The following is a 24669-nucleotide window of genomic DNA, read 5'->3' as shown; positions in this document are numbered from 1 at the left end:
GGTTTCCCAGACCTACTGAACACATGCGCAGAGTCAAATTTCATGCCTTCTTGGCGCTCTCAACTCAAGGATTCCTCTTTGTCGGAATCCATAAGTGGAAGCTAACTGTCTGCAAGTGATAGCTTATCTCTTAATTTACGATTTAAAATCGTCGAAGATGCCAGCTAGAACAAAATAAAATTTCAATTTTTGACTTTGGTGGCGACAAGTGAGCGCCGGTTGGTCAAAATGGCTTAAAGTATCGATGCCATCTGCTTCTTGAGATTCCATGGGAAAAGTCGAACTCACAAAGTCCCATAGAAAAGCCAACATTAAGATAATTTTTTTAGAATTTTATTCTGTGTCGCGTTTATTACGGTGTTTAGTATTTTAGCTTATCTGAAAAGAAAAAAAATGTGGAATCTGATCAGGACGTAACACACATTAGATCACATTTATATTCGTATATATACGTTAATTTACTGAAATATAAACATAAAAGCTAACATATAAATTGGATTTATAAAAGTTTAATTGTATGATCAAAAATAGTTGGATGTTAGCTTTTTATTGCAAAATGTTCCATAAAATACAATTAAAATAATATGTAACTGAATCAACGTAAAGTATTTGGCGAAAATAACAATGTATTATTGTTATAATAAATGATAATTTATTTCTTGCTTTAATTATAAAATACATATGTTTCTGAAAAATATATATAATCACAGAAATATTATAATAAAATACATATAGATTTTTAAGAGTATTTTTTAATAGCTTAAAATATTATTTAACTACTAATGTTTTAGTAGTCAGTTAAATTGCGATGAGATGTAATGTGTATGTGATGATTTTAATTCAATAAATATGAATGCTTATGTTCTCTTATATTCTAGTATAATATTTTGTTTTGACAATGTTACATTGTTACACTGTTGCGTACTCATTGTTTTATCGCGACGTTGAATTGCAGCAACACGACTTCATACGTTACGATTGCACCAGCCACCTGCATATGAATTTGATAAAATGTTCATTAAATAAATGTTGAGTGGCGCTCATATAAATATCATAATAATATTAAAATATTGTGACACATAATAATGAAAAATATAATAATAAAATTTCAGGAATTTTTTTCTAATTAATTTTTAATGTATCACTTTTTCTAATTAATATGAATATATAAGAATATTTAAATTGAGCATAATGTGCAAAATACTACAAATATCTTTTTATACGCGTTACAAATTATACCGCAGTCATAAAGTTCTTTCTCTATTAATGTTTCAGTAAAATATTGCATTATATGAAACGTTGAAGAATCATCCATTAAGTCTTGATCTATTCTTACCGCTAACATAAAATTCCGCGTAATAGAAAAGAAACGCATTCCCGTAAGTGCGATATCGTCAGTGGTGAGTAGATATATCAGCCTTTCTGTCTGCAATAAATAATTATCAAATAACAATAAATTAAGTAATGAATTAACTAAATATGGCATTTATAGCTGTTTTTTACGTGTTGAATTGTTTACCTCTACATTATAGGTGGTAGCTGAACACGTATACAAAACTGGCAATACCATTTTACTTTGATCGTTGATTCTAGCAGTGAGCAGAGTGACGGTTACCGTCCTACCAATCAGGAACATGAAGGAGCCAAAAAAATAAATATCGCTGATAATGCTATTGTTGTCCGGTTGACTGTACGCGGATCAAGCAGAAACAGGAATTAGTTTTTGCATAGTATCAACACGCTATATCATAATCTTATATTTTTGATTAAATTATCTATTATAGAAAAGTTTAAAAATCACTTTACTTACTACAGTACTGTTATATTATTGTTAAAATTGAAAAATTAATATAGAACTTAAATTTCTTAAATATCTTTTTCAAAAAGTATTCTCCTTATATGTTATATTTTCTTTTATTTAAATTACACATTAAAATGAACATATGTATATTATCATTGCAAAGCACAAAAGTGCATTTGTTATGAGTGTCGATGATATTTTTTATCTTGCTATTAACTGATACTAACAATTGGTTTCAGTATTTTTCTTACTATAACTATATGTATTACTTACGACAATCCGTTTAATAACTGCAAACAGATAAAGTAAAGATTGTTTGTGAATGACAGAAGAATTACGGGTGATATGTCATTATCCACCTTTTTCACCATGCAACTAAGAGCAGCATAATCTTCGCGAATTCCACACCAATCTATTGTTGTTCGATGCTTCGAAGCAGAAGTTATTACTTGTTTGTTCAACTTTTTGTATCTTTCGGCTAAACCGATAGCAACCTGAAGAAATTGATCAAAATTAGAAAAAAGACGAACTGATCAAAGATTATAAATATTTAATTTTGAATAAAGAAAGAAATATTACATTCAATTATTTACAAAATTTTATTACCAATATGATGAAAACGTCTGTGAAATTCCACGTGAAAGTCGCTAGTTTGCTAACAATAAAAATGAAGATACCGAGCACGAAGTTATATTTCACTAAAAACATAAAAAAATTTTTAAGTTTCTGAAAAGTATAATATTATCTATAGTTACATAAAATTTTGTAATATATGTTCGACAAAAACTAGGACAATACTCAGACAGCACAGCATATCCAGAAGATGTCCAAAGAATATCCTGAAGACATTTTTGGGTGCTGTCTGGGTAGTCCTAGAACAAATTTTTAAAAGAAAAAGACTAAGTTGTGATTATTTTACAAGAATAGTTATTAATATAAAGGACTAACGTAAAAAAAGGAATAAAAAAAGATTAAATTAAATTCAAACAAATTTAAGAGTATAAAGGTTTGAGAAATTTTGAAGTAATTGATTTTTAGTTTTTTTACATTTTTGGATAATGTGAATTCTTTGGAAATATTTTCTAGATAGTTAAATTAAAAAATTCGAAAAATTACGGTTAGGGAAACGGAAAACATAAAATGGTGCACGAATGGCTGGTGTCAGACATTCGCGCGCAACACGTTACATGTTGTAAACACGCAACTAGTTTGTAAAATAAATTTATAAAATTGAATTATTAGATTTATAAAAACTTTTTCTGTATTATAAAACTATAAGAGTTCTGTCCCCACTATATTAAGAATCTGAAAGAATCTTGGTTAATGTCCGAACAAGACCTCTCGTGGACACTTCACGAACCCGAGGAATAGATAATCAGGAATAATGATAAAATTGGGAAGCCAAGAACACGTAATATCTCACACTCGTTTTCTTTATTTGGAAAGTTTTTGTTATTATGTTTTGGAAAATTCGTGTGTTTAGTAGCTTGTTGACGCTGCTTAAATATTATATTAATCGACCGCAACTTTATTATTTGTTATTTTATAACTTGATATTTATTATTTTTCATTATTTTATAGCATTATATTGTAGGGATTTTCCTCGAAAAGAGATGCGATTATTATTCCTTAAAGAGAGATGCGATTATCGCGTAAGTTATCTCGTCATCGGCATATTATAAAGGACTATTATGTTAGCTATCGGTGGATAGCGATTATGATTGTTAGCTATCGGTGGACAGCGATTATGATAAAATTTCGCGGTATCTTTGATGCGAGTGTATATAACCGAGATCCCTGACGAGTCAGTCGAGAAAAGATCCTGACACACTATGGAAGATTAAAGATATATATTCTCTAAAATTTGTGTCTTTAGTCTTTCATTCATTCTCGTACTCCTCACAAATTTGACATTTATTATTAGATTTAAAAATGTTAAAAACTTCTATATTGACTAAACTAAAATATTGATTAAGCATCATACAAACGTTCAAATGCACAAAAAAAAAGGAAAATTCCATAACAACCGTTTCATAACTTTTGATGGTGAAAAAAAAATTAACAACTCGGAATTCACGGTATTTAATAATTGTAAGCAGAAAATCAGCTCGTTTAAACATTTATCACTGCAAATCTGGTTATTGCATATAAAATTATAAATTTTTTCAACGTGTTTTCTGTGATGAGTCAATTGATGTACTATAGTGTTTGTAGAAAAAATGTAAACATTTTCCACAGTATCTCATGTAGTACTTTCTTTCCAAATTAAAGTAACATGCGAAATTGCGAGCTACGTTGCATACATTCATGCTCGAAGTCCACACAACACGTATATGACATAAATAAGCGCATCATTTTTATATTCATGCAAATATTAGACATTAGATACACTCAATTGCTACAGTTTTGCAGACTCATGGGACTTGCCAAAATTTTTCTCTCGACCTGCATATGACAGAACAATAAAATATATTAGAAAGTATCTTTGTCCGTACAAAATTCAATAATGATAGCAGTTTATCAAGAAATTAAGAAGTTGAATGATTCGAAAAATATTATTGTATCAGGAGAAAACACAAGGTTTTTCTTCACTTCAAGGAATTGTGGTCAGCATCGGCAATTTTACAGGAAAATTTTATAGGATTATCGATATTGGTATTAAATCTTCATACTGTCAGACATGCAATCTGTGGGAATCTCGAAGTGGGATAGTAAAATATGTAAAATGGCTCGACAATTACATAAATGAATATATTGAAATCACTACGGCAACGCAAATCAAATGGAAGTCTTTATTATATTAATATTTGAAATGTTCTCTTGACTAGAAAAAACATGTGGAATTTGTAACGATGCATTTATGCATCATCACGGTTTGGACTGACCATCCGTCTGAGCCACCAAACGGCGCCGATAAATTTATAAACATAAATTTAGGTCAAAGCACCAAGCGTATCACACTCATTGTCAGCCAAACTCAGATTGGGGGGAGGGGAAAGGGCAGTGCTTCAGCGGCTGCACTAATCGCCAATTTCTGACAAATCGCTAGCTCTGGGTATAAATTCGGGCCGAATCCTCGTATCTACACCAAATCTCTTCTGCTGCTCCGACAGCAAACATACGATCCCGACCTAGCGTTCACGGTTTCTCTGAGCGTTCTCGATTTCTCTGAATCTACATCTATACGCGAGCATTCTCGCGTACCTGAACGGGCTTTCCCGGACTCATACTCCGCTTACACGCGAGTGTTCTTGCGTCCCCTGCCGAGCGTTCCCGGATTCATTTTCTCTAAACTTTAATCCGATGCTTCTTTATAACTCACCCATCGTACTCTCCCATACTGCATAAACAACCCGCCACATACATTCATACATCATATACCGCGTCAAATCAGCTACACCGTACTTACAATCAGACATGCCGCATTATAACCGATATACGGCTAACAAATTAATCCGCGCCCGCCATAATTAAAAAATCGAACCACTCACATCTAAACTATTGTACATATACCGCGCCTTTACCATTAACAATTACAACTCGCACACACATGCAAACACATGACCGAACATTGTAACGCATACTGTACACATTCAATCTTTCATCACCAAATAAACCCGTTTCTTTTTGTTATTTAATCGCCATCGAGAGTTTCATTTAAGTAAGTGTCTCACAACCCTTCTCCCGAATCTTGGTTCTGACGAGCTAGCTCGAATATCGAGAAAAGCAACCATTTCAAATTGAATATAAAGTTTATATCAGAGATGGTGACAGCAAGACCTTCTTCAAAAAATTAAACCTTATAGACTGGATTTTATTATTGAAAAAGGCGAATATGTAAGCCACGTTTAAAAACGCATGAAAACCCGACTGCTAAAAAAAGAAATAAAAGGACTCGGTGGTAAAGGAAAATTAACAAAAACACTATAACTAATTTATCGCAATATTATGATAAAATTATACGAGATAATGACACGGTAAACAATATAAGAAATGCTATACTAGTGACATTTTATCATAAATGTTCCACGAATGACAAATCACAACACGAATTTTGCTCTAAAGGAAAAAATTCTTGCTGCAATTGGCAGAAAGCAAAGGTGATGAACATGTTAAAATATTATAAGCATTAGCCGGCACTTCACAAAGATGTCCAAGTTGCAATAAAGCCAATTTATGTTGCTCTGTCTAATAATATCTAGTTATTAACTGGATGCATTGCTATAGTCAAAATGCTAATGAAAGTTTCTATTCAATTGTTTGGAAAAAATTTGAAACTGAAAAAGAAAAAGGAGCACAATTTGTTGTTAGGTTCAGCATTTTATAGTAAATACGATGTTCGATACAGAGAAACTTAATGTATCAAAACTTTAAACGCATTTTTCTCGAAACAATGTTTTTCGACAGTTTCGCAGACATAACTGAAAAACGGATAAAAATATTCAGATGATTATTTAAATTAAAAAATATTAAATTTTTTACAAATCTAACTAAACATTGAAATAGGTATAGTGAGTACGATGTTTGATACAGAGAACATGTATCAAAACTTTAAAGCGTTTTTCTTGAAACAATGTTTTTCGACAGTTTTGCAGACATAACTGAAAAGCGGATAAAGATATTCAAATGTTTCTTTTTTTTTAATTATAGAATATTAAATTTTCTACAAATCTAACTAAACATTTTAAAATCTTTTTTATTAAATTTTTATTGCAATAAAAAGCAATTAATTTTTGTAATTTTTAAAATTTTTATCGCTATTTTGTTAATTTTTATTAGATTTTTTTTGTTTTAGTTCAGTCTTTAGAAAAATATTTTAGGAAAAAAATGGCGCTTTGTTTTTTTAAAAATCTTAACTGGATCAATTGTAATCGCTGCAAAACTATGATTTACATAAAGAGATGAAATAGGTTAAAATGACTTTAAAATTTAATATTTTTAAATTTTCTAGACAGTTTTCTTTTTCTAAAACATTGTATGATCAATCTCTAAAAGCATTTTTATTTACATTAAATACTCACTTTGTAATATAAAATCAAAGTTTATTGAATTTTCGGATTAAACCTTTATACCATCTTTAAGCATAAAATCTTTATACTACTCTTAAGCATATGCCAAAAAATTATGTTTGCATAATCTTTTATTACGTTCTAATAGATAAGATAATGCACTCGGCGATTAGTGAGAAAGGTCCTGATTGCTCGAGCTGAATGGTCTGTAAGGACTTGCGACATGTCAGCGACTGGAAAGGTCGTGTTACTCTATCAGCAGATCAACCATTCGCAGGTTTTTTTTTGGTGGAGTAATTTAATTCCTTTTAATTTTTCTTAAAGAAATTAGTAAATTAGTCTACATGAGACAGTTAAATTGTACACCGATCTCAGATCGAGGTACCTAAAGTGTACGAAATTTAAAGTACATTGTTCTCATATATCGAGAAACTTAATGTACGTATAGGAATTATTGGGAAGAAAGGAAGAGAGAAAAAATATCAGGGCGCGAGTGGCTAAGCTGGGAATTGAACCCGGGTCTTCCGCTTGCCGGGCGAATGTTCTGACCACTAAACTACTCAGACCCCACGCTTCTAATATTTATTTCTCCTAGATTAGAAAATCAACAATGCTGTAGGACATAAACGCGTCATAATGCCCGCGTGATTTAAAACACATATAATGGAAAGGCTCCATATGTTACGCTTTAGGTATCTCGATCTGAGATCGGTGTACAATTTAACTGTCTCATGTAGACTAATTTATTAATTTCTTTAAGAAAAATTAAAATTTAGCACTAACATCCTGCAACGGCTCTTATCGCCATTTTATTATATTTCTCGTTTGTTAACATATGGAGCCTTTCCATTATATGTGTTTTTAATTCCTTTTATTAAGGACGGAACCTTTGTGCAGAATCTTTGGGTAGAAGAATGAGCGGAAAATCTTAAAAATTAAAAAAAAAATAAAGGAAATAAGTTTTATAAAATTAGTTTAAATCTATGGACTATTTAAAATTTTACAATATCCAAAAAACAATAGTTGAATAGTTAAACATAATAGTGATTGTGCATGTACATCTATACAGGGTGTCCCACCAAAAGTGGCCACCCCCTTTTATCTTTTAAATGAAAAGAGATAAATCATAACAAATATACATCCAATTAATGCCCGATTCCACCAACGTAGATTAACGTTAATCTCGGTTCAACTTACTCTTCACCTTTTTCTAATTCTTAGAACTAGAAAAAGATGAAGAGTAAGTTGAACCGAGATTAAAGTTAATCTACATTGGTGGAATCGGGCATAAATGATTCAAACTGAACTCTATTGTGAGTATAATAGTTGCTTACAAAAGCTATTCGTGTTAACGAACGGAGAGGTATGCATAATTTTTTTATAATAATGTGGATATTTTGATGTAAGAAAATTTGTAGCGCTGTTTGAAAAAAATACAACGATGTATAATTTAATATAAATATTTTACATATTATACGAGTTTTATCAGCTTGAAATATCACGGGCGACGTCTACCTTTACACTTTTGGCCCTGTGATATGGCCAATTTCAATAATTTATTAATAATTAACAGCGCTACAATTTCAATTGACATACATCAATCTTTAACGCACGAGTCAGAAGTTGGTCATATTGCAGAGCCGAAAGTAAAAAGGTAGACGTCGCCCGCGATATTTCAAGCCAATAAAACTCGTATAATATGTAAACTATTTATATTAAATCATACATCGTTGTATTCTTTTCAAACAGTGCTACAACATTTCTTACATCAAAATATCCACATTATTATAAAAAAATGATGCATACCTCTCTGTTCGTTAACACGAATAGCTTTTGTAAACAACTATTATACTTACAATAGAGTTCAGTTTGAACCATTTAATTTGATATATATTTGTTATGGTCTATCTCTTTTAATTTAAAAGATAAAAAGAAGTGGTCACTTTTGGTGGGACACCCTGTATATACAGTTCGTAACAAAAGTTCCGGAACGGTCAATTATCTCAGAAAATATTAGTTTATTGGAAAAATGTTTCAAACAAAAATAGTATGGCTTAAAAAAAATCTATTAGCTGGTAATATTTATTTAAGCTTTAGATGACCTTAAAAAGCCCGGTCAAGGTCAACATAAAAATGTAATCTGAGTACAATCTTAAATGAAACTTTCCTTTTATTTTTTAATACACATTCTTGTAGCTGAAGTCGAGACGTTTTCAAAACACTATAAATGAAGTATTCTTTTATTATGTACTTTTCGAGTTATAAGACTTGAAAGTAACAATACACCACCTGCTTTTACTTGAGATTCCGTGAGAAAAGTCGAACTCACAAAGTCCCATAGGAAAAGCAACTCCGACGTTAAGATAATTTTCTAGAATGTTGGTCTGTGCCGCGTTTACTAGGTCTGGTGTTCAGTATTTTAGCTTATCCGAAAAAAAAAGTATCGTAGAGTCTGATCAGGACGTTACACTTTAAATAATTATTAGGATAATAAAACGATAGAATTTTGTGATTTAGTATTTTTTGTGCAATAATTATAGATAATTTTTGCAAAAAATACTAAATTTTATATAAGTACAAGGTGTTTCAGAATAACTACAATGGAGGAGAGAAGAGTAAGTCGAACAGAAAAGTTTTCTACCATTTTGCAATTTTTGCAATAATTATAGAGAAATTAATTTAAAAAACAGGCGAATAAGCATGCGTTTTGCACGGCTATACCGTAGGATTCTGCCAGGCGGAGATACATCAGATCTCGCCGCTAGAAGAATGATAAGGCAATCGCTCTTACCAAGGACGATCTCAAACAAACTAAAAAGATCCTTTGTTTCGAAAGCAGAATCGACCAAAAAATGGCATGGGATTGTTTTCCGAAGTCTATCAATGACGACCCATAGGGACTGATGTTACAAAATTCGCACAAGGGCCACGCCTTCTCCTTTGATCACACTTCCATCAGACACTGGAGATGATAGTATCTACTTTATTCCCGCATCATCCCGTAACGGACCACGACGCGTCGTTTTACCAGCTTATAGATGAATTGGGCGACTTCATCTCAATATACGCCGATGAAATGAGTTATCACAAGAATAAAATAAAAAGAATGTAGCCTTTGGCCTTGATGACGTCTTTGGAAGGATTTGGAGCTTTGCATATAGAATTGCTTCCGAATGGATAACCAAATATCTGAATGTATAAAAATTGGATACTTTTCTGGTTTCTGGAAGATTGTAAGATTGTAGTTTTACTAAAAAAGAATGATCGTCTCGATGGGATCCCATCTGCGTACAGATCATTAAACATTTTTGATGAAATTAAGAAATTGTATGAGAGAGTATTCTGCAGATTACAACAAGGACGTAGGCAACTTAGCCAAAACCCAATATGGTTTTCGTGTAAACAAGTTTACTTGCAACGCAAAACTTCATCCGAGATAGGGAGATTACTAACTCATACACTGATCAAGGAAGTACCGTACGATACGGTACGTTATAATACGATATGATATGGCTCAAATATAAAAGATATTTACATTTTTCGACCATTTCCTTGTGAATCATGGTCCAAGAAAACACATTATTACATATGTTGATACCGCGACACATATACCTCCTTGATTACTATATGAATTAGTCTCCCTGGCCCGGATGACCGCGTCATAAATTAACTTATTTACACAAAAATCATATTGAGTTTTAACTATTAGGTCTAGTAGATCCAATGTGGAAATTCTTAAATAGATTGCTGATAAGACAAATAAAATGGCATTGGGACGCCTCATGTCCAATATAAAGGTCCCGCAATTAAATGCCGATTATATGCGAATACAGATCATTCTCTAAACTTGTACGGAGCCTCGATTTGGGCCAATGATGCTGTGCTGTTGCGCAAAAATGGCTTACCCCTCTCCACAGAATACAGCGTCTTATATCCTTACGCGTTGTTGATGTCGCACTATTTTTGATACGGCGGAAAGAATACTGACCAGAATTTCTTCCATGCAATTTTTGGTCAAGATGCGCGCTTGGACTTAGGGGAAGGTGGGGTAAGACGGACCCCCTAAGCAAAAATGGTTATATTTTTTATATTAATGACAAAAAATAACTGAAATTTAGCATGAAGAAACTGTAGAATGTTTATTATAAGATTATAATGTTAAATTTTCAAAATTTGCAAAAGTTTGAATTATTATTAAGATTTTTAAAAACTTAATTTTGGTCCGTTTTACCCCATAGGTGGGGTAAAATGGACCATCCCATGGGGTAAAATGGACCAAGCCGAGATAATATGGATCAAGAAATAATTTAACTGATCAACTCAAAATCAAAACTATATAGTATTTATTAAATATTTTTGAATAAGAATAGAAATTAATTTAACATTAATCATTTTATTATACACACAAATCTTTAAAATAATTATAATCTTTATAATTTTTAACGTTTATATTAAATATAACATTAAATATAACATTTTAAAATAAAGCATGTAAATAAAATAAATAATTATTATAAAATCTGTTTTTATTTGGAGACATTATTTTCAATAAATTTCAAGTTTCTTCTACTTTTAACAGTGCGTTTTTTATTTTTCATAGCTTTTTTCAGTAAAAAAAAATGAAATGTAAAATATTTTTCAAATCAGAGCAAATATATAAGCAGAAAACTATAAGTAGAAAGTATAAGTAGAAAATATAAGTAGAACAAATATATAAATTGGTCCGTTTTACCCCATTTAAATTGGTCCATTTTACCCCACATGACAACATTAATATTATCTTATTTTTATTTACCTGTATCAAAATTATTTTTTAAATGTAACTGATGAAATATTACTTCTCAATAACCAGAAATATGGAACTTGTAGAAAAATTTAAAAATATTAAGTTTTGCAATCTTAGTCACTTAAAATGTAATACTAAGAAATTAGATCACGAGATCTATTTGCAAGAATTTGACGTTTTTTTATAAATAACTTATGATAGTCTTATGATATAATGACGTAATTTTTAAACAGTTAAAAAGCATCAAAAAGGAAATTAATTTTATGTTTATCCAGCAGATAGAGGTACTTACTAATAAGATCTAGCAAATGGACCATTTTACCCCGCGGTCCGTTTTACCCCACCTTCCCCTAGTTAATGGCTATTGCCAAGCAGATGGAGCCACAATAATAAGTAGATTAAAGAATAGGTACCGTATAGCAAAAACCAACCGCTTATTGGAGTGCTAAAGAACTTTTCTTGAAGAAATAAATGAGAATTTCATGAGGGCCATTCCTAGGGAGGTACACTCCCTAATTGTCTCAATTCTAGATAGGTGGTTATAAACAACCGCATGGTTAACTCACGTTCCGATTCACTCAAGTCCTATCGGAACATATATGTCTCGTATATATACAAGATTAAACGCATAGACTCACCAAGGTGCCATCACTACACCGAGGCTGTGCAGATGATCCTGAGCACACGCTATAGGTGTGTCCAGCGTAGCTGGACTAACCTATAGCGTGCTATACCTAACTAACAAACATGTGATGAACTGCAAAAACTCATTGACATTCTCTCAACGGAGCCCAGCATCAATGAGACTCTCTTTAAAGACAAATCGGGATGGAATAGTGTAACCTCATACATTAATCACATTTGAAAAAGAGAAAGCTGAGCACATTAAACAGCATCCCGCAGCTGAACCAAGCCAGCAATGTTAGTCACAACCCTATTGAGTTCACCTTTTTTGCTTAGTATTTGTGGTATTATTCCCCACAGGAGATGGGATGAGACGCGGGTAACGTGTTCCGTCTTTGTAATGGTACTTAATGATTGCGAAAGCAGTTCCGAGTCTGTTTCTTAGGCGATGGGTAGATTAAAAAAAAGACCGTAGAATGCGCACTTTAGGCATGAGCAGAGCGCTCTGCGCAGCACATGAACATGGCCCCTCGATTGTATGCGTGGAAACCCAGGACGAGAATTGGTAATGCTGAGCGTGAGTTACACGGCAGCGTGTCACACGGCAACGAAAAGTCACACAGAGAGAGATAACGCGTGAGCAGCGAGCGGGCAGAAGTTTTACTTTTTGTTGCTTGTCGTGCGATACTCATCGGTGGCAGGCCTACAGCATACATCTCACAATTTAGTCGCACAAATGCGTGTTTATTCGCCAATCTTTTTTAATTAATTTTTCTAAATTTTTTCTAAATTTTGTCCATAATTATTGCAAAAATTATAAAACAGTAAAGGATTTTTCGGCTACTCTTATCTACTCTTCCATAAGCGTGACCAATATAAAAATTATATTATATAAAAATATATGTAGAAAGGATACTTTTAAATTAATGATGATTAAAACATTATAATGTGTATAAATTTATATGATATACTGACGTGTTTCGAAGATAAATGCATGAGAAGACTCGCAGTATATTTGCAGAAAATTCTGCAACGTCGAATTTTCTGAACCTTTCCAGTCATAATTTGTGCTGTGCACCGCTATACTCAAGATATGTTCAACAATTGCCAAGAGCAAAATTAAAGCGGTCATTAAGTAGAGTTTCCAACGAAGTATTGGTCGGTCTATTTTATTACTGCGGAAGAAAAATTTTGATAAATACATTATACTAATAAAATTTAGAAAGTAATTAAAAATTTACTAATTTTAAAAAGAAAATTTACTAATTTTAAAAAGAAATATTACTTATTAAGATTGTCATTTAAAAAATAAGTCAATTTTGAAAAACTGAGTAGTAATATTTAAGTGAAAAAATATTATTACCTATAAAGAATGCAGCGGTAATTGTAATATATATATGGATATAAAGTAATTTCTTATTAAAAAGTAAATTAAGAAATTTTGAATTGTATTGTATAGGAATAATTTTCCCATACAGCACAAAAAAATTTTACATTGCAGAAATATTTTATTGCATTATTCTAACATTGCACAATGCGAAATATTACTACAATGTTATCGTTAGATTCTAGTAATGGTAAAATGTTCGCATTTAAAAATATTGCAATGTAACGTTATAGCAATATTACAGTGCAATATATTTGTAATAATGCACAAACTTTGATTTTAATGAACAATTCGCTTCGAAACATTCGTAGCGTCAAGTGGACTGCAGCTATAGAAGCATCCAAAATAAGAATAACAAATTAAACTTTTTTTTAGTTTTGATTCTACGTACTCCCGACATTTGTCCATTAAATGTTCAATATAGCAATGTTTCTGCTATGTTGCTGCAATGTTCTGTCCTGTATGGGTTAAGAGCATCTAAAACCTCTTATTTCCATCTGCAATTTGTAATTTATAGTTTTCATATGCTTTTGCTCTTAACCCTTTCGAGTCTATCGGGACATATACGTCCCACATATAAACAAAGCTTCTTTTTCAAGTCTAGAGCTTAATACGTCCCAAGGGGAGGGTCTCAACTGCCTACATTCCCATTTGCCAACAGCTTCGTTTGCCCACAACATTTTGCCGACAGCTTCAATTGCCGACATTCCCGATTGCCTACAGAGCGATTGCCTACAAGCATTATTGCGCACATTTAAAAATTAAAAATACAAACGTACGTTTGCACACAAGACATTATTGCACACATAATATCATGTGTGCAATGTGTATGTGTGCAATAATGTCTTGTGTGCAAACGTACGTTTGTATTTTTAATTTTTGAATGTGCGCAATAATGCTTGTAGGCAATCGCTCTGTAGGCAATCGGGAATGTCGGCAATTGAAGCTGTCGGCAAAATGTTGTGGGCAAACGAAGCTGTTGGCAAATGGGAATGTAGGCAGTTGAATCCCTCTCCGTCCCAAGTAATAAGCCCAACGGGATGCATATTATTAAGGGTCGAATAAAAAAAGTGAATTTTGAGATATCGTTTTGCAACTTGGGGAAAAGTTGCCTTTCATATGCAGTAAACTACGTGCAAAATTTAAACAAAATCGGACAACATCTTCTTTCGCCCCAAAACAGTCAAAGTTTTATTGCAACGTTGTAACAAAATGATAGAATTTTATCATCAATAGTTATTTATAAAAATTATTTTTTATTCTGCTAATTGTAAAATTACTGCAAATTTCGTTTTCATACTGTTTGAAAATGAAAAATTACAGCAAATTATATCTGAAATTATTGCAAATGGTGTTTTCATATTATTTACAATTTAAAAATTACGAGAATTTTTAAATTACACAAAAAATTGAATGTATTTCAAATTTATTTATTGAAAAAAAAAGAAAAATACATAAAAATTATCGATGATAGTGTAAAAATAAAAAACTTACATAAAAATCTAAATTCTATACAACAAAAGTTATTGCGGTGGTACTCAAACGCTTGCCGAAAACGCTAAAAAGTCACAAAGACGCGCTTTAACCCATCTAGCCACGCCGCATTGCTAAGAAAAATATCTCAGCGTTCATATAACACACGATTCCGAAGCTCAATGTTCTCTCGTTATTTCTCTGCAACGAAGACCCATCCACGGAAACCCATACAGAGTTTTCATGCTCTCGATACAAGCCATCGAATGAGCTAAATTAATTTCACAATTTCGACTTATTTCTTAATAAATCTTAATAAGAAATTATCCTATATTCATATGTATTACAATTATCACCGCACTCTATATATATATATATATATATATATATATATATATGCATATAGTCAGAGAGAGAGCGCGATAATTATATTATTATAATTTCTTTTGATTCTTCTTCTAACATGACAACTACTACTAGTATCAAAAAGATTTAAACATGATTATGATTATGTTTTTTTGCAATTGCTTTTGTAACGTTCACTGTCATTGCATAAACATATGATTGCAATCGTCAATATCTTGGCTGCATTCTGATATTCACTGCTAATAAGTAATGAAATGTACAGTTCATGTTACGTACAGTATAGAATTTCAGTACTGATAGTGAATATTAGAACGCAGCCGTTGTCAACGGGCTTAAACCTATATGTATAACTTTACACGCAGACACGATGTGTAAGCGCGATCGTCAATCAGTTAAACTGTGTAACGATTTTTTGTTGCCTGCTCTGTAAAAAATAGTTACTGATAATATAATTTACCTGTCTATAAACTGTTCCATAACTCTCCAATCACGTTGAAGCATCACCCAACGCGGCGATAGCCAGAAAAATATGATTAAGCCCAGAACGCTGTTTCCATAAAATACTGCACCTGCTGTTGCAGACGCTATTCCTCCTAAACTTGCATTTTAGAATGTATTTAATTTAGAATTCGCAGAAAAAAAAAATATATTAAACAAAAATAATATCGAGAAGATTAATGTACATTGGTACAACTAGGGAATTTTTCTGGGGGGAGGGGGGAAGTCATGGTCCCTTTTACCTGTGAATTTTAAATTCCTATTGTGAGATCTTTTATTGTCGGCCATTTAATTATAAGTTAATAATTTTAAACCAAATTAATACATTAAAATACTTCCAACTTTCTCACGTCAGAACTCTGTGCTGCATGTCAAAATTATTTTTATTTAAATTAATTACTATTTCTGAAATTTCTGGGAGAGGGCACTCAGTTTTCTGAGGGGGCCATATCCCTCCCCCCCCCCTCCCCCTGGCCTCCTCCTAGTTACGCTAGAGCACTAAAGATGTAGGTATTCTCACGTCTGCGCCATTTTCGCTCCATTCCCCCACTCCTTGCTTTCTCGCCTAATCACCATAAACTTCTTAGCTCAGCGAGGGCGAGCTAAGAAGTTAACAGGGCGAAAGGGCAAGAAGTGGGGGAATGGAGCGAAAATGGTGCAGACGTGAGAATACTCACGTTTATAGTGTCTTAGTTACGCCTATGTCAATGTATCAATAAAACAAAATAATTTTTTTTGTTCTTATTTATTTGATATCGTTAAGCTTACTTTAACTTTAAAAGGATCATATATTATTTCCGCAAAAATAGGTAACATAAAATGAATTATAATAGAAAGATAATTTAATTCTTATCTTATCTCTTTTCAGTCTTAAATATAAAAGAAAACAAGTAAAAATTCTATAACATTGTTCAATTTTTAATAATGTTTATATGATTTATATAATGTTTATATTATATTTATCCATAATAAAAGAAAGTTTATCACTTCTCAATTATTTTTAGACAATTTATTTTGAATCTTTTGAATCTGTTTGTATCGTTTGTACTTTTATCCTTACTTTAATATGTAATTAACACATAAATCATGTTCGCTGATTATGAGAATAGATGCGACGTGTGCAGCACAAAGAACTTATCTGTTTACCTTGCACTTCGAAAGTTGAGGAGTTTAACGTTCTTATCATGTGAATAATCGACAATATGGCCATAATAAGTACCATCATGGTTATGAAAGCAGCGTAGGCAGTGCGAAATGAAAATTTCGCAAATTTCAGCATCAACGGGGTTGGCTTGCGTACTTCTAAGACCGGTAAAATTCCGAATAATTGAGCCAATGCTAGAATAGGCGCTATCGCACAGTGGAAGCTCTCTGGATCCTGTAAAAGAGTTTCCCCTTTCGATATTGTTTTCGTTTATCATTCTTGTACCAATAATACTTCGTGCGGAAGCAATTTATTACTGTTACGATTTTCATGCAAATATATTATAAAATCATATCTAATTGAAATCTAGAACATATCAGCTCACATAATACAATAGTTTTCAAATCTATGGCTATAAAAATCACCCAATTTTTAAGATGCTTTTTAAACATTTTTCAGATTTGGTCTAATATTTACTTTTTTAATTTTTATTTAGAATTCTGGTTATTTAAAAAGTTTACTTCTTCTAGCTCTCAGTTACGCTTTTTACACTTACACATACTTTATTTTTGTCTTTTTAAGGTAGTTTCAACGATTTCTCAATTATTCAAGATGTATTTGTAATCTTAAGAGATAAATGCAATATGCAATATCAGGTAATATCTAAAATTTTTTTAGAATTTTTTGCCACAAAGTTAAAATATTCTTCATTTAACAATACATTTACTCTCTCTCTCTCTCTCTCTCTCTCAATAGTTTTCATAAGTTTAATCAGACGAAAGTCAGATAATTTTGTTTAATTATATTACTTTTAAAAAATTTACAAAAAATTGAATATAATTAGATAAATATATTATATTTAAATTTTGCGAACATTTGCCATGTTGTTGTTGAATAATCTTATTAACAAAAATAACAATTTAATATCGTGCATAAAAAATGTTGCAAAAAGTAACAATGCATAACGATTTTTCTCGCTAAATTTGAAATATAAAAACCAATTTTTAATTTCATAAAATAAACTTATATTTTTTTATTTTTTGCGAGTCATTTTATATTGAATAATCTCCAACCATCAATGTCATAGTAGTGTAAACATGTATCATTATTTACGTGTGGAAAGTACAGTCAAGTAAAACAAAAATTGTTTCGTCTGCTGTTGTTCACAATATTTTTTTATACATCTAACTTTTCCTACTTACTTTCTATACTTTTGGCAACGATTGTATCGTTGGAATTACTTTAAAAGACGTATATTTTTTGCAATACACGAGATAAACATTGAATTTTCTTACATTGTTGCTTGTAGATAGAAATGGTTCATTGAAAAAACTGCTGCGAAGAAATGGTCGTGCTCTCGGCGGACCTGGAGGATATGATTTCGATAATTCAATTTCTGTTTCTTTTACTTTGTTTTTCTTATGACGCATTAAGAATGGTAAGATTTTTTGACAAGTTGCGTTGCTTCTTTTTGAACTTGCACTGAATATTTGCTTCGTCTTCAACATCATGCCGTAAACTTTTTTACTGATGTTCAGGGAATCATTCCATTGTGAAATTCCTAATATAATTGAATCGGTTATTTCGTAAAGATTATATTTATTGAGAATCAAATCTTGTAAAAAAATTTTTTAAATTGCTCAATAACATATACGATACATTATTGAGAATCAAATCTTATAAAAAATAAAAAATATTGTTTAATAATATATACATGTTCCCTCGATGCGGGAGATATTTATTGCATCGATCGCAACAATGCTGGCCGTTGCATTGGTTTAGAGTAACCGTGGCAGGTTTTCCATATTACCCTGCGATGTTTGTGAGAAACTGCAGAACAAATAGGACACAATTCTTGAATGAATTTTTTTTCTGTGTGATGGCGAAAAGGAACGTCATCGCATTTATGGTGCCAAAGTTCTTTCTCAATATATACTCGATTGCAGTTCTGATATTAATACGACGAGAGTAACATTTGTAAATTGATCGGATTAAAAATTAATAACATTTTTGTTTTAACTGAAAGAAGAACCTTGTCTCTCATTAAGTATCTTAAATGCCAACGACGACGTTTTTTCAGTACTCGCAATCATACAGAAAGAAAATTTTAAAGATCCTGCTATATATGCAGCTTTCAACAAATGTCGCAAAAAGATACGCAAAGCTTACCATAACTGCTCTAAACCTATGTAATTAATACGCAGTGAATATCTCCCGCTAGATCAATACTGCAACAATATTGTCAAAAATGCATAAATTTTAATAATATGTCTTTTTACAATAAACAAACATTTTTCTATCTTATAGAAATGATTATTGTATATTTATAACAAACAACGATTACTTATATTATTTATAATAGCAGCAATCAATAATAAATATCCGGATACCCATACATTGTATAATGTAATATTCGACTTTATGGCAATCCTGCTAAAAGGATAAAATTATTATCTGTTGAAAACTGTTTTGTGTAATCCTAAGGATGGAGATCTGGAGTGTCATAATAAAATTTGCGTATTAAGATAAAAATTTTTAACTTTTAAATTAAAATGAGTATGGACATTTATTCATTAATAAAAGGGTTAAAAAACGCTGACTCAAGCATGTGGTTCCTTGTTTATATGCAATATGCCAACGTGCAATGTGTTTACTGAATAACAACATTAGTTTAACTAATTGCTTATTCTATCTTTTTAACTTTATATATTTCTTTAAATATTACGAAACAGAAAGTAACATAGCAATGCGAATAATTAGAGTAATACATGCTGATTAATACGGGGTGTCCCATGGGAAGTTGCTGAAACTAATTAGCTGTCATTTTTAAACGCACATAGTGGGCAAAAAAATAAAATATTTTCTAGCAGGGGACATTTTGCAGTTTTATTTACATATAAACCAAAAACAATCAAAAATATTTTTATTATTAAATAAACGTTCATAAAAAAAATGCCAAATTTTGTTAACTTTAATGATTTATATTTTCGAAATGCGCACCGTCAGAATTATAACAAAAAAATTAAATTACTTTTGGAAACTATAAAAGACTTTATGCAACAAAAGTTACAGTTACAGTTATAATTTTCTAAATTGATTTAATTTTTATTATAATTCTGACGGTGTGCACGTCAAAAATATATATAATTAAAATTAGCGATATTTGGCATTTTTTAATAAACGTTTATTTAATGATAAAAATATTGTCTTTAATTTATACGTAAATAAAACTGCAAAATGTCCTCTGTTAAAAGATATTTTATTTTTCTTGCTTCCTATGTGCGTTTACAAATGATAGGTAATTAGTTTCAGCAACTTCCCATGAAAACATCTTGTATAATATATTATATGGGATGGCTTAAATAAAGTATTAGAAACTCATTATTCCAAAAACTATTTGATTAATTTAAATCATTTTTATGTAGCCTATGTGTATATATACACATCTCTAGAGCGATAAAACCTACAAATCTATAAAGAGAAGCAGAAGAAACTTTTTAATTTCACAAATAAAACTCTAAAAAAAAGTTACATTTTTATTTAAAATATATTTTTCTGTAAAATGCTTTTATAAAAAATTATATACATTTAAAGTTTTAAATCAGTTTTTTGAAAATACTAATAATAGTAATAGTAATAATATTTTATATAATTATATAATATAAATATAATATAAAACATATTATATATTAAGATAAAATTTTTGTTTATATTTTGTAAAATTGCGTGAATTTGAGTAATATGCGATAATTAATTTTGAGGATTAATATAAATAAAATATCAAGTTTTTTATATCTTAATACAAAACACACATACCAAAATACAATGCTAATATTTTTTATACATGTAACGATGTATGAGTTTACGGCGCGTTTAATTAATTAATTAAATTAATTAATTAGGTTCATGCTTTATCAAACACAAGTAAACTATCGCATCTTAAAAAGGGATTGGTCGTTTATCCAGTTCGAATGTAAACCGATATGTTGACGTAAGCAGTCGATCGTTAAATGCAATTTACGTCAATTGACGATAATTTTCTTGAATGACTCTAGTCAAACTTGTTAAGTGGCTATCGGGTACAATTTCCAAGTGCAATCTTATGCCGTCTATTATAAACTTCCACATTAAGAAGTAATGAATCGTGCACTTTTATATACTCGTAAACTGAAAGGTATGGGAAAAAACGATAACAACCCATAGCAAATATATAATTAAAACCTTTTAAAAATAAAAAAATTAGAGAAAAAAATATTCTATTTCTAAAACAAAAAATATATTTTTATTTGAATTTATCATTTATTAGCACTTACTATTTATTATAATTTTGTGCAGAATTATTATACTTTTAATATATTAGCTTTACGCACATATCTTTAAATGCTTAATCAGTTGAGTGGTAATATATCATATATGTACAAAAAAAAAAGTGCCAAACATGGTAATCATATATGTACATTTTTAAATAACTCCAATAATTTTCAAGAGATTTGCATAAAATTTGATATTGTAAGGTTTTTTGGGTTGCTGAATTCGAATCTGACGTCAAAATTGCAAAATTTAAAATGGCGGATCCAATATGGCGACTGTTAATTATTTAAACATAATTTCTAACATATTCGCATAGTACTTGGTACATGAAGGCTTTTTTCAAATGTCGAAATAAAGAATTCTTTTTCACTTCCATCATTAGCTGGTTAAATATTTTAACGACCCCCCATATTTTGGTTTACACGATCATAACTTTTGATTAGAAAGTCGTAGTAAACATTTTCAAAAATTATTGTTCTCGTCTTGGAAAACCCTTTCAAATGAGTCCCCACTCGACCCATAGTGCCATTTAATATTTTCCACTCCTATTTTACTCCCACCCCCCAGGGCGTGGGGATCTACACCCATTCCGAAAAGTAGCTTTTTCGAAAACTTTGAATCCGTGTTTCACCGTTTTTCGATATTTTAACTTTTGACTCTTACCACTTTGGGCACAAACTCTTCGGAAAAGTCTACCACTGAAGTGGTTAATAAAGTTAATATAAAACTGTGAACTTTTTTTTAAAGAAGAAAAAGAAATAAAAATACAACAAAATACAATATTACAATAATATTTTATATTCTTGTTTTTATGCCAATGATGTATGTATATGCATCATCACTGCAAATATGTCGTGGGTATTAGATATTGTTCTGACATAATTCACATAACTCATGTTTTTCTCTGAAATTATATGTCGACAAGTCTCGAGAAAATTGATTCTTATCAATTGTTTACTATTAATCTCAGTTCGACATCGTAAATAATTATCGATTTTATAATAATCTTTTGTACCGTGTTGGCATTGTCAATGTATGTTTACTATAGATTTATACTATAGACTTATACTGTACATATATTTAATAACATGCTAATTCGCACATTTAAGATGCTAAAATTTTAATTTCATAATTATTTAATAATTTACTATTTAAAGTCATTTATCTATGTATTATGTAACTAATACATCTATCTTTTAAATTGACGACATATATGCTTATTAAATAAAAATATTTTAATTTTCTATCAATATTCCACAGCATTTACCTTAAAAAACAAAAGTTTAAAGTTTACGATTTGTACTTGTATAAAACTATAATACGCATTTACAAGATTAAAAACGTAATACATATTAAGAAAATATTTCCTTTACTATTTTTTTCCTCATATATTATCATCCTTTCCCTCAAATATATTATCGGAGCTTATGCATCATGTAGAAGTATTGACATGAAAAATGTTAGAATAAAAAGAAAAATGTGTTTATGTACATATATCAAAATAAATAGCTCAATTTTTTAAATTTATAATACAGCACATGCAGAATATTTCACACACATAACTTAATCTGTTCAACTCTATTTTAAATAAATCAAAGAAATTTTAATAATCTCAAATAGCCTAAAATGAAAAAAGTGAGGATGATTCATGCGATTTGTGTTTCTAAATTTTCGTTATTTTTCAACTATACAGGAATACATTTAAAGTTTTTCAAAATTAATATTTTCAAATTTCTTAAAGAGTTGTAGTGTACTTACATAAAATTCTTTTTGCAATGGTTTTTATAATCGTCAATTCCATCCGAAAATAAAAACAATAGCCAAGTGATCGTCTTGACTAAACCCGTCACATGAATATGTCAACGTGTACTAACGAACAAGGACCGACTTGAATCAAGAGCTACTACGCCGAGCTTGCGCGACGCATGTCCGATCAGATAGTTAGCTATACCACTTACAAACCGAACTCGACGCTCGCTGAAAATAAAATGCATGTATAGAACACTAGTTGTATTGATTGCATTATTTTAATTTTACTTTAATTATAAGTGAGACTATTTGTCTTAAATGATTGTTTTTTAATATCACATTATGTAGTCAATTGTTCTAGTAAGATTGACTTTGCGCTATACAATAAATTTTAATTCTGAAATTAATTAACGAACTATAAACTTGTTGCTCTGAATATTAAAACTCATTTTTAGATCATTTCAAAATTTTTTTTAATTTTTTTAAATTTTTTTTTTAAATTAAAAAAAAATTTTTTTAAAATTTTTTTTGCTTCAGAAGTATTTTTCTTAATATCTTTTAAACGTTTTTAACGCCTCTTAAACAATTTGTAAAAATTAGAAAAAAATCAAAAGAATAAATATATAAATTGAATAAATAAATCAATAATTAATTAATGATAAAATTTAACCTTGCAAATTCGAGAACTTGCTTGTTTTACATTAGCTATTATATTTTTTTTGTCATAATGTTGATATTTTATTATTACTTTATAATTATTTTAACACTTTCGCGGCCGCTATTTTTACGTTTGTATTTTGGTATAAGTCAGGAGCCGGTCACGTAATTTACGTTTGCTGTTTTTTGCATTATTGTATTAGGTCGTGTAATATGAAACGTCGGATTTTACATCAGTTCAATATAATAGAGCAGCTCCAAACGTTAAGCAGAGCCGAATATATAATGGTCGCGAAAGTGTTAATATTAATATTAATTTCATGAAATAGATACACCAAAGGATTTGTAAAAAAAATTAATTTATTTATAAATTTAAACGCAGCAGTTTAATTAATCTTTATAAATCAATTTTTCGTGTCGTTGTACTTCGCACTGTGATTGCTATTCGAGATTTGTCTAAACAGCACTTTGCAATCTCTACATCAGTGCGATGTATTCGCTTCCTGATGAAACGAGATAAGCAGTTGTGAGAACGAGTTAGATGTTAGGATTAATAAAATATTCAAATATGACTTGTCCGCAAATAGTTATGGAAAATGTACTAATACATGAGATATGAGTAATAAAAAAAAACAGAGATCTGTTTACATGCAGCGCGTGCTGCAAATCGATTTCCTTACGAAAACATATATATACCCAACATAAAGGCGTATAATTGAAATCAACATGTTATCTCGAAAAGGCATAAATTCACGATCAAATTTAGTATGGTTTCATGATATTTTCTTTAAGCTGCTCATATAAATCTCGATTTTTGTACATTTTCTGACAATAAGTTTATCAATAATCGATTAATATCATTTT

The 24669-nt window shown here is 30.5% G+C and overlaps 1 protein-coding gene across 2 annotated transcripts; it reads right to left on the bottom strand.

The window, feature by feature from the left end:
- Nucleotides 1-74: 74 nt before the first annotated feature.
- On the bottom strand, nucleotides 75-23427 carry LOC105669269 (gustatory receptor for sugar taste 64e-like). Of its 2 annotated transcripts, XM_067348711.1 has the most exons (12): nucleotides 23158-23208; nucleotides 19433-19518; nucleotides 18384-18649; nucleotides 17091-17322; nucleotides 15904-16039; nucleotides 13196-13395; nucleotides 2408-2499; nucleotides 2075-2295; nucleotides 1520-1688; nucleotides 1337-1426; nucleotides 926-991; nucleotides 75-378 (listed from the first exon to the last, which is right to left on the bottom strand). In XM_067348711.1, coding segments are annotated over exons 1-11 (1560 nt in total). In that variant the 5' UTR covers nucleotides 23160-23208; the 3' UTR covers nucleotides 75-378. The 2 variants fall into 2 exon arrangements, with proteins under 2 accessions (XP_067204812.1, XP_012217564.2); XM_012362141.2 differs by lacking the exons at nucleotides 75-378; nucleotides 19433-19518 and having other exon boundaries at nucleotides 630-991; nucleotides 23158-23427.
- Between the last annotated feature and the right edge of the window lie 1242 nt (nucleotides 23428-24669).

The sequence above is a fragment of the Linepithema humile genome, chromosome 2, assembly GCF_040581485.1.
Source record: "Linepithema humile isolate Giens D197 chromosome 2, Lhum_UNIL_v1.0, whole genome shotgun sequence".
NCBI classification, from domain to species: domain Eukaryota; kingdom Metazoa; phylum Arthropoda; class Insecta; order Hymenoptera; family Formicidae; genus Linepithema; species Linepithema humile.
The sequence above is the reverse complement of the archived record's forward strand: the minus strand, read 5'-3'. Positions and strand labels throughout refer to the sequence as shown.